General features: G+C 31.6%; 1 protein-coding gene and 2 long non-coding RNA genes across 4 annotated transcripts; 2 read left to right on the forward strand and 1 right to left on the reverse strand.

Moving 5' to 3' along the window:
• Positions 1–780: 780 nt before the first annotated feature.
• LOC128033623 (uncharacterized) lies at positions 781–2474 on the forward strand. The gene is made up of 3 exons (XR_008189604.1): positions 781–852; positions 1322–1408; positions 2153–2474. It is a non-coding gene; the product is annotated as an uncharacterized LOC128033623 (long non-coding RNA).
• Positions 2475–4167: 1693 nt separating this feature from the next.
• On the forward strand, positions 4168–7727 carry LOC105775103 (alpha-farnesene synthase). Its single transcript, XM_012597638.2, has 7 exons — positions 4168–4354; positions 4494–4761; positions 4835–5189; positions 5296–5514; positions 6482–6626; positions 6708–6953; positions 7033–7727. The coding sequence occupies exons 1-7, from the start codon at positions 4190–4192 to the stop codon at positions 7351–7353; spliced, it is 1719 nt and encodes a 572-aa protein (XP_012453092.1). The 5' UTR covers positions 4168–4189; the 3' UTR covers positions 7354–7727.
• Positions 6857–11651, reverse strand: LOC128034152 (uncharacterized). 2 transcript variants are annotated; one of them, XR_008190284.1, is made up of 2 exons: positions 11195–11651; positions 6857–7339 (listed from the first exon to the last, which is right to left on the reverse strand). It is a non-coding gene; the product is annotated as an uncharacterized LOC128034152 (long non-coding RNA). The 2 variants fall into 2 exon arrangements; XR_008190283.1 differs by lacking the exon at positions 6857–7339 and adding an exon at positions 10545–10727.
• Positions 11652–12291: the final 640 nt, after the last annotated feature.

The following is a 12291-nucleotide window of genomic DNA, read 5'->3' on the forward strand; positions in this document are numbered from 1 at the left end:
CGTCTTGATGTATTTTAAATTCTAATAGTCATTAGAAGTAGATCTTTTACTTTATTTATACTTTTATGCCTATAAATAGAGGCTTTGGAGAATTTGTAAATATTCGATTGATCAATAAAATACGCTCTCTCTTTGTTCTCCCATTCTATCTCATTCTTTACTCTCTGTCTATTTATTTTATAATAGTTTTCAACTTTTTTTCATTTTTGTAAAACATTTTTATTGAAAATAATGAGAACATGTTTTCTTTTACCAATTTTCACATATTTTTATTTTTATTTTATAAAATTCATTTTCAAAATTTTTAACCAACCATGTTTTTTGTTTTTATTTTGATGATTTTTATACAAACAACATACAAGTTCATTAAGTGTTGTGGACATTATATTTTGTAATGGCCTAAATTCAAGGTTATCGGAACAGTGGTTTTGGGACCACAAATCCGATGAAGAAAAATTTATTTTTCTTATATTTTTATGGTCTATAATTTCACAAAATAATTTCGTGAAAATTTCGTTCGAAAATTTCGACGTTTGGGCACTCAATTTAGTCAAAAGGACTAAATTGTAAAAAGTGCAAAAGTTGAGTTCTACATGTTAGAAGTGTCCAATTATAATGAAATTTTAAATTGGAGGTCCTTATATGGTAATTAGACCATTGGTAACTTGGTAGACAAAAATGGACATGAGATAAGTGAAATAGAAAATTTTTTAAGTTAGGGGCAATTTGGTAATCTAGTAATAAAAAGAATTAAAAAGGAAAAAGATGGCAAAAATCATCATCTTCTTCATTAGGATGAAATCAGCAAGGGGGGAAGCCATAGTTAGGGTTTTCAAGCTTCCAAGCTCCATAGTAAGTGATCCTAAGCCCCGTTTTTAATGTTCTTTACGTTTTTGAGATCCCGATAGCTTAATTTAACTTATTTTAGCAATAATTTAACCTAGGGTTTTTATTTGGAAAAATACCCATATGTGAAAAGTGTTTATTTTGATGCTTTATGATAGAATATGAAGCTATAAATTATGTTAAACAATTTTTGCTAAGCGATTTTAAGCGAACACGAGTAAGTAGACATAATCGATAAAAATATCTAATGTTCATAAGTACATGTTAGAGTGAGAATTTGATGTTGGCATAGAAGAGAAAAATGTTCAGCATGTCATAAAACATAAGAATATGAGATGAAGTTTAATTTCTGGGTCTTGGGGCAAAAATGTAATTATGCAAAAGTTTAGGGGAAAAATAATAGTTTTGAAAAAGTTAGAGTCGAGGGCTGTTTTGATGAATGTGAGTATTAAATAAGTTAAATTTTCTATTTTAGATCAAGAAGAAGGAAATTCGAGGTTAGACAAAGGAAAGAATAAAGTTGAGGACTAAGTTGGTGAATTGGGCTATATTTGGTACCGAGGTAAGTTTACGGTAAATAAATACAATATTTCAATAATTATTATTAATATTGTTATTTTCCAGCAATTATGCATTTATTTTATGAATTTATTTAATGTTGATCCAAGCATGAAATGATAAAGAATTAAAATTAAAAAGTCACGTTGATACATAAGGATGGTACTGGATACGAATGTCATGACATTTGGGTAAATAGGTCCCATGTAAGACCATGTCTGGGACACGGCATTGGCACCGAGATGAGAGGTCCCATGTAAGACCATGTCTGGGACATGGCGTTGGCACCGAGATGAGAGGTCCCCCGTAAGACCATGTCTGGGACATGGCATGGGCACCGATATGAGAACATCCCATGTAAGACCATGTCTAGGACATGGCTTTGGCATGTTATGATCAAAAGATACCCGAGTATCCTTATTATTCTAATGTGGTTCAACGGGCTAGTAAACGAATCAGGTACATGAAAGTTCAGTTAAAGATAAGAAATGGCCAACTCAGGTGAGTTATAAGAGTTAAGAATTTATTATATTAACAATTTATATTCAACGATGCAGCAAGAGAAGAGTAAGTTATGACCACAAGTATATTAAGTAAACAAGCAAGAGAGCTAGTATGAGATTAACTAAAGAGTAAACTAGAGATATAGACATTTGAGTTTAATTATTTGAGTTAAATATTGCTATTTATTTGCTAGTAAACTTACTAAGCTTTATGCTTACGTCTTTTATTTCTCTTTCTCTTATAGTATTGCAAGGCTACTTCAAGGATCCTAAAAAAGTCGGAGATCGTCCACACTATCAAGAACAACTACTCGGTATTTTATGATGAAACATGTTTGAGTTATGGCATGTATAGGGATTTAGTTATTTTGTATGTTTGTAATTATGATTTTGCTATAGAATGATGTGTAAGTATTTGATGATGAATGGTTGTTTAAATGGTCAAGTATGAAGATGTTTGTTGTTATAAAAGTCTAGGTGATAAATTATGTATGAAAATCATGAAAGGGTAAAATTTTGCTAAGAAACAGAATTCAGGCAGCAGCAGTGACGTGACTTTGAAAAATCACCTAGGATAGTATAAAATGAATTAGAGGGTGAATGATATATGTAATTAAATCTTGTTGAGTCTATTTTCATGGAAAAATAACCGTTTAACAAAAGTAATTTTATATTTTGAGATATATGAATTTTAGTGAGACAGGGTCAGAACTGTTTTTGGAGTCCCCTGTTCTGAGTTTAGAAAATCATTAAAAATTGTATAAAAATGGTTATGAGTTATAGTTTATATGTCTAGATTTCTTATTGAGTCTATTTTCTGTAGAAACAAGTAAGAACTTCATATGAAAATCCTACAGTGAGAAAATTTATTTTTAGTGACAAAAGGTCAGGATAGTCGATTGGCGAAATAGGGGAGATTTTAACTAATAAACTGTACTAATTGACTAAGAAAAAAATTCTAAAAATTTTATGGTAGGAAGATATATGAGTCTAGTTTTAGGGAAAATTTACGGAATTAAATTTCGACTCCCGTAGCTCAAGTTATAATCAATTTAGTAACTGCTGCGCGATTGGATAAGTTTGCTGTAAATAGTGAAATTAATTTTCAAAGTAAATTTTTAAGCTCCGAATTAGTAAGATAAGCTAAGTAATGCCTCGTGCTTGACTCCGGCAACGGTCTCGAGTAAGGGGTGTTACATATTTTCTTTTCAATACAATAGTGATTTGAATTTTGAATTTGACATCTAAATTTAGCAATTAGGTTTATTTTAGTATTTGTATTTTTTTAGTTTAATTTGGTCTTTAAACTATTAACTTGGATTCTGTCTAGATTTGATGATGTGACCAATGTTACTAGAACAGGACCAGATTGGATAGACCAAAAATTGATTGATATAATAGTATGAACAAAGGGTTGAATCAATTAACTTGAAAACTGCTTGAAGTTGGTAAAAATTGAAAACCGAGACAAAAAGCGACAGTTGAACAAGTTTAGTAAATTTTTTTATTTTTAGAATTTTATGAAATTTTAATTAATTATTATTAGTCCGAAGATTGAACCAATCGAACTAGTTAAATCAGAAACTGATGGTTTGGCCTGTTCAACTACTTATCTGATTATTAAAACAATGAAATTTAACACAATCTCATAGTGTCATATCATTAAAATTTTATAATTTTTAAGTCCAAGACTAAAATATACTTAATTGTCAAGTACAAGTATCAAAGTGAACAAAAAATTACAAATATAAAAGTCAACTTGATTATCAAATTGAGAAAACAAAACTATATAATCCACGACCTCGTTAAACATAATAGTATGAACCCTAATTGAATTATACACAAAGATATCACATACAAATTCTTAATACACTAATTTTTATTCTATTTTACATGTCTTTTCTTTCACAAGAATTTGTTTTATATGAATTTTAAATTGTATTTTCCACGTTTTTGTAAGAAAGATATTATATGCAAGGGTTGATGGATAAAAGTACGGACCCCTTCACGTGAAAAACAATATATTAAAGAGGTTATCAAGGAGTAGTCATTTAGATTACGAAATCAAGGGATATTCATTGAAAATGATTCAAACCATGTATTTTGGAGGAGGTGTAGTCCATATACATGGGTAAGTTACAACATTCATTAGCCTATAAATTCAGGATGTGTGGTCCATATACGTGGGTAAGTTACAACATTCATTAGCCTATAAAATCCATTAGCTTTTTTATTCTAGCTCACACAAATCATATTCCCATTGCGCCCCCCCCCCCCCCCCAATGGAGTGTAGTAGGCAAGTGCAGGTAGTAGATGACAAGCAGCAAGTTGTAAGTTGCCACTTGAAATCAGCAGCCTTTGATGAGATCCAACAAAGACGATCTGCAAATTATAAGGCTAACATTTGGCAATATGATTTCTTACAATCCCTTCCAACCATATATAATGTGAGCTTCATTTCACTCCAATCATTCTCTCTCTCTATATATATTGTTTTTTTACAGTAAACACTTTGTATTAATTGTTGGGTCTTTTTCAAAGCACTTTCCTCCCTTCAACTAAATTAACCGCCAAATACATTTGCAGGGTGTGGAATACACGTTAAGGGTTGAGAATTTGAAAGAGAATGTGAAGGACATGTTTGTGGAAGCAAAGGACCAATTAGCCAAATTGGAGCTGATTGACATTATCAGAAAACTAGGCCTTGGGGACCTTTTTGCAGAGGAAACGCATAAAGCTTTACAAACTGTAGTATCTTCCATGAAAAACAACAAAAATGGTGAAGAAGAAGAACTCTATATGACTGCTTTACGCTTCAAGCTCCTTAGGCTGCATGGCTACGACGTTTCCCAAGGCATGAAATCTAATCATTATCTCTAGATTAAACTATCTTTTTACAGTATATCTAACTCTCATGAACTACGCAGATGTATTCAATGCAGTCTCAATAACCAAATGCAGTGACATCAAGGGATTGCTTGAACTCTTTGAAGCTTCGTATCTAGCTTTTGAAGGAGAAACCATTTTGGATGAAGCTAAAGCTTTTTCAATGGAAGCTCTTAGGAATGTTTATCCTACACTGGATTTGAACTTAGCTAAGGAAGTTGCTCATGCTTTGGAACTTCCAATGCATTGGAGAGTACAGTGGTTTGATGTTAAATGGCGCATCACCATGTATGAAACATACAATAAAAACATAGACAAAGGTTTTCTTGAATTGGCTAAACTTAACTTTAACACAGTCCAAGCCATACTTCAGAAAGATCTAAGGGAAATTTCCAGGTGATGAACGATGACAAGCACTGTATTGTTTTCATCTTTCAATCTCATGACACATGCAAATGGAACTTATATATGTATGTATGTATGTATGTATGTATGTATTCAGGTGGTGGAGGAACCTAAGGATAATGGAGGGTTTAAACTTTACAAGGGATCGATTGGCTGAAAGTTTCTTATGCTCAGTTGGACTTACTTACGAGCCTCAATACAGTTGTTTCAGAAAATGTCTCACTAAGATTACCACCATGATATTAATCATAGATGATGTTTATGATGTTTATGGTTCCATTGAAGAGCTAGAGCAATTCACCGAGGCTGTTGACAGGTAATATATATATATTTGTTGATGGGCTAACTCTTTTAAGAAAAGTCTTCAAACTATTTATCGTCCGTTTGGCAGTTGGCTGAACCCCCAACAACGTTAAGGTATTGTCCTCAAGTTGAGGTTTTGCCTACTTTCTTTGGTGAGAGCCTTGAAGGGTTTATAGAGGGAAAATGCCTTGATTGGTGAAGATATAACTAGCAAAACTTAAGGGAGAAGTGTCAATATAGCGCGTAATAAAGTAAAAGTATCATGGAGGCCTTTATACTTGAAGTTTGATTGCATTTTACCCCTTCTACTAAAAAATGAGCAAATTAGTGTTTTTACATTAGATCAAAGAGTAAACTGATCCTTCTGTTAAAAATTCTATCTATTCTATTGTTAAAAATTAGTCATTTGTTAGAATAATATACGTGTGGCATGCCACGGATAACTATCTAGTTATTTTGTCAACAAAGTTAGTTTTTAACAGAAAAATATGGATGGAATTTTTAATAGAAAAGACCAGTTTGCTCTTTAATCTAAGTTAAAGGGACTAATTTGTCCATTTTTTAGTAGGAGGGACAAAATACAATCTAACTCCTAGTACAATAGCCTCCATGATACTTTTACTCGTGCAATAATAATTATGGAAGTTACCTATGTGCAGGGGACTCAAACCACCAACCTAAAGCATATTAACTTACATAACTATATTACGCACTATAGTGCCACCTTTCACCTGAGTCTTGCTAGTCATATTTCTATATCTTCACCAATTGAGGTGCTCTTTTTTCGTGAACTGTACACGGCTCTTGACAAAAGAGAGAAACAAAACCTTGACATAGGGATAATACCTTAAAGTTGTTGGGGGTTTGACCGTCTACCTGTCAAACAACACTTTGAAAACTTCTCCTAAAGGAATCAACCCTTAAACAATATTTATTTCATGTTTGTAAAGCATCTGTTGAGAAAACCATCTTAAGTTCAGGTGGGATTCAAGCAAAACTCAGGATCTACCCGAGTGCATGAAAACATGCTTTCAAGCTCTATACGATATTACCAATGAAATTGCTTATGACATACAAGAACTCAATGGTTGGCAAGTCCAAGCACTACTTCATCTGAGGAAAGCGGTACTATGTTTACATAAATGAATACCCTTTATTGTTTAATCAATTCAAGTTTTGTATCTTACATTAGATTTTATTTTGCAGTGGGCAGGATTTTGTAAAGCACTATTTGTAGAAGCAAAATGGTATAATAAAGGATATAGTCCTTCCCTTGAAGAATATTTAAGCAATGCATTAATTTCATCAGGAGCCATTGTGATTTCCATTCACACAATGCTCTCAGTGGGGAGTACTGATGAAAAAATTATCAATCTATTGGGAAAAGATGAAGATCTTGCTTACAACATCAGCATCATAACACGACTTCACAACGATTTAGGAACTTCAATGGTAATTTTTTTCTCTCATGACACTAATTCAATCATGAATTTTTATAGCGATACAACAATTATTGAATGAATTGTAACAGGCGGAGAAAGAGAGAGGGGATGCACCATCATCAATCCATTGTTACGCGCGAGAAATGAATGTTTCAGAGAAAGAAGCTGAAGAACATATCAAGAACATGATCAACAATACATGGAAGAAAATAAATGGGCAATGTTTGAATAATCAATCACATAATTTGCTCCCATGTTCTTTTGTTAAGGTTACTACTAACGTTGCACGTATGGTGCAATGTCTGTATCAGTTTGGTGATGGGTTCGGCATTCAAGACCGAGAGACTCGAAACCATATCATTTCTCTTTTAATTGAGCCAATCAATTTGGATAAGACTGCAAAGGATTAAAACATGAGGAAAATAAGGGAAAGAATAAAAGTGAAGGCTACTCGAAAGTACAAAATTGAACTTTGTGAAGATTCCTCGTGCTACACACTTGGGTGGAAATTCGAACATTGTTATTTGTAATAGTTTTTATGTACAAATTCCAAATAAAACAAGGAGTGATTGTGACAGAAAAAAGATCTGGTCCCTAACTTGATAAATGTTATGAGTATATGTTGTGTAGCTTGTAACACCCCCTAACCCCAAACTGTCGCTGAAACAGGGTTACGAGGTATTACCGGACATTTCGGACAATCTACAAATAATTCTTAAACAAATAACAAACAAACATATATAAAAGAATCATAAATTCATATAAATTTATGCTAGTTGGCTTCATTTTTTTTTTGTTTTTTTTTTTAAATTTTGACAGTATTTCTGCTTATTTTTACATAAAACCCCCTGCAAACTTAAAACCAACAACCAACCAATAACAATATTTCAATCAATGATTTTATACTTTAAAACACTACTAAATCTTGCTTAATAAATTGATTTACTACTTTAATTAATAAAAACTCTAACATTTTAATTAGTTCATCAACTATTCAAGCCATTCCAATTCAATACCAATGCCATAAACAATTTCTACCATTTTACTAATTTAATCGTCAAAACACCAAATATCTTTCTTTACAACAAATTATATAACATATTAAAATAACCATTATAAATCCCTATGTACATGCCACTTTCACTTAAAGAGAGAAAACATCACAAAAATCTTTATGCTGGAGTCGGGATTGTCTTGGATGCTGAACCGAGACTCTGACTCCTTTTTAACCAGTGCACGGAAACAACCGTACTCTGAGTATTTTATACTCAGTAGTATTACCATAATTCAAATTATAATAGCAATAAAGAAATAGAATTACCAAGCATGTAACTATCCATCTTCTTAATTATCAATTAATTCTTAAACTTTCATCAATTAACAATAACAATAAAATTTATAGTTATTCTTCAATTTCAATCACATATCACATGTAACAATTTCAATCACTACTTGAACATTAAGTTCATGCCTTTTGTTTTCAATCTCAATTTCAATCCACAATTTTAAATTTTCTCATATTCAATACTTCAATCGATCAAATTCATTTGATTTTCTCATTTAAATTATTCACCCTATTAACAATTTGGACTTTCACGAATACACAGATTCCAACCCAAACACACCAGTACGGCACATTGTGCCTAAAATGGTACACAGTACCTCATCAGTATACGACACATAAGTGCCTGAAACGACACACGAGGTGTCTGATACGACACACGAGGTGCCTGATACGACACATAAAGTGCCTGAGATACGACACGTAAAGTGCCTGATGGGCAAAGCCGATAAATCCCGTACTCTTCCAAATCCTATGGCATGCTAATTATGTAACACCCCTTACCCGTATTCAACTCCGGAATAGGGTATGAGGCATTACTAGAACACTTACACATGTAAACGTATTAAACTGAGTTACAAAATTTCATTCAAATTTAAACTCTTCAAATTTTTAACATGCTTTTATAATTCTTTATAACATATCCTCAAAATATTATATTCATAACAAATAGGGCCTACGAGACCCGATACTTACTTATGTAATTCAAAGCTCCATTTCCATTTTATTCAATTCACAATATTTCGTGTTCACAATTCAAATTAATTTCTCAATCCAATATATATATTTCAATACCACACTCTCATACTATGAAACTTTATTTTCCCATATGAGCTTAAACCATGATCATCACATATCAAAGACAAATGTTCTTGACATTTCCATGACATAAACCGAATTAATCAATGCAACTCAATGATATAATCATCCATATATCATTATTATCATATATATATATCAAAACTAAATTTCTTATACATTTGGTCAATTGCTTTTCAAAACCGCAATAGTTCCTTCGGTACCAATACGTATTTACCATTCAATTTAACATTTACCGATTATAATCGGGCATATGACCATTATACACAATTATTTCCTACATTTTATTGTCCTCCTCCTCCTCTCCATTCCACATCCTTTATGTGTATATCACATTTAAACAACATTAACTATAATTTCTCTATTCACTAACATGTATATTCAAAGCTGTCTATTCGAGTCATAGTCACTAAATTATTTTTACCCGAGCTACAGAACTCCAAATTAAGATCCGTAAATTTTATCCGAAACTAGATTCACATATATTCTTACCATAAAATTTTCATAATTTTGGTTTAGCCAAATAGTACAGTTTATTCTTTAAAGTTTCCCTATTTCACTGTTTGACAGTTCTGACCTCTCTTCACTAAAATTAATTATCTCACTTTACAGAATTCGGATATAGTTTCCGTTTGTTTCTCATAAAAATAGATTCACTGATAATTCTAAAATATAAACTTTATCCCATAATTATTTTTGTACAATTTTTACAATTTTCCAAAGTTAAAATAGGGATTCCAAACTCATTCTGACTCTGTCTAATTAAACTTCAAATATCTCAAAATATATAACTCTTTTGCTTTTCTATTTCTTTTATGTGAAAATAGACTCATTAAGCTTCAATTTCATATATTATTCAGCCTCTAATTAAATTTCCACCATTTTGGTGATTTTCAAAGTCACACAACTGTTGCTGTCTAAACTGTTTTGTTGCTAAATGTACTCTTTCATAATTTCACTTTTTCACTTTCAATCACAATTCAATTCAAAATTCACTTTTCCATTTCTAAGTCGATATTCAATTCGGTTCCACACCTATATTCATTATTCAATTACACTTAGTCAATTTCCGTTGAACACTCGGAATATACATAGATACGTAGAGAATTAGCACATAAGTGCCACAATCGATATGTAGCCGGCTACCACCGATACGTGGCAAGCTACCACCGATACGTAGCAAAGCTACCACCGATATGTAGCCGGCTACCAGCGATCGTAGTGAAGCTACCACCGATCAATAACACTGAAATGTCCACGGCCTGCTCACACAAGTGTCGGTGTCCGCAACACATGCTAGATCACCCAAAGACCGGGACTCAACTGTAACATCTGTAACATCGATCTCTAGTGACATGTCACTTGTATCCACTTCTATTCCTAAGTTCAACCGGAATTTACACTTAACACTTTATTTTAAACACTTTATCACTTGAATAATTCATGAACAATTTTCCTTCCACATTCAATATTAATTCACATATCAAATATAATTCACAATTTATAAAAATATAACTATTATTTACACGTAACTTACTTTGATGCAATAATATAAAAATTTAGCAATTTAGTCTTTAATCTTTCCTTTTCTCCGGTCAAGGTCGATTCCACTTCTTTCTTGATCTATAATAACACATTTGACTTATTTAGTACTCACATTTATCAAAACAGTCCTTGACTCAAACTTTGGTAAAATTATAATTTTGCCCCTAAACTTTTACATATTTACACTTTTGCCCCAAAGCTCGTAAATTAAACTTCATCCCTTATTCTTATGTATTATGACATGTTGAACATTTTCCCCTTCTATAGAAACATCAAATTCCAACTCTAACACTTACTTATGAACATTTAGTATTTTTATCGATTATGTCGTTTTACTCGTTTTCACTCAAAATCGCTTAGCAAAAGTTGCTTAACATAATTCTAAGCTTCATATTCTATCATGAAACATCAAAATTCACACTTTTCATCTATGGGTAATTTTTCAGACATAAATTCTAGCTCGAAATAATGGTAGAGATAGCTTAAGCAAGTTATCGGGATGCGAAAATACAAAGAACAAGAAAAGCGGGCTAGAACGGACTTACCATGAAGCTTGGAAGATGAACAAACCCTAGCCATGGTGTTCCCTTGCTACATACGGCCATGAAGAAAAGAATTGAAGAAGATGATAATTTATTTCATGTTATTTTGTCTTTATTCATTAATTAAGGCATTTTACCAAAATGCCCTTAAATAGCTTACTTACTAACCATGTCTATTTTTGTCCATAAATAACCAATGGTCTAATTACCATTTAAGGACCTCCAATTTAAAATTTCATAATAATTAGACACCTCTAACTTGTAGAACTCAACTTTTGCACTTTTTACAATTTAGTCCTTTTGACTAAATTGAGTGCCCAAACGTCGAAATTTTCGAACAAAATTTTTACAAAATAATTCCGTGAAATCGTAGACCATAAAAATATAAGAAAAATAAATTTTTTCCTTGTCAGATTTGTGGTCCCGAAACCACTGTTCCGACTAGGCCCAAAATCGGGCTGTTACAAATTATATCCGACTCAATCGAACTAGTTAATAGGGTATTTCAATTTCACAATCCAATTTTCAAGAATTCATTTTCAATATCAATTATACTTTTCCATTCACTAATCAAAACACAATTCAATACCAACAAATACTTTTCAAATTCACATTTCAATTCAATTTCACTTTTTTACTTTCAATCACAATTCAATTCAAATTTACTTTTCTATTTTCAAGTCAATATTCATTTCAATTCCACACATATATCCATTATTCAATTGAATTTCTTTCAATTTAATAATAATACTTACCTTATATTTCACTTACCTTATTATTTACTTACCATACATATAATTTAAATTTAACTTTAAAATAATAAATAATTTGAATTATAGTAATACAAACTCGAATTTCGCAGTTACTCCTCAACGACCTTCTTCTTCCCTTTTTGTGCGGATACCTCGAATTCTTTATTAGCTATAAATATTAAATAATTAAATAATTAATTATAGCACAATACAATAAAAATAAAATTTCTTTCAAATTTTATACTTTAATTCCAATTTAATTCTAACTAGATTTATCTACTTTTCTAATTTAATTCACACTCTATTTCTATTCAAATTTTATCTAAACTCAAATTTAACTACCAAATT

This window comes from Gossypium raimondii, chromosome 10 (assembly GCF_025698545.1).
Source record: "Gossypium raimondii isolate GPD5lz chromosome 10, ASM2569854v1, whole genome shotgun sequence".
Taxonomy (NCBI): Eukaryota; Viridiplantae; Streptophyta; class Magnoliopsida; order Malvales; family Malvaceae; genus Gossypium; species Gossypium raimondii.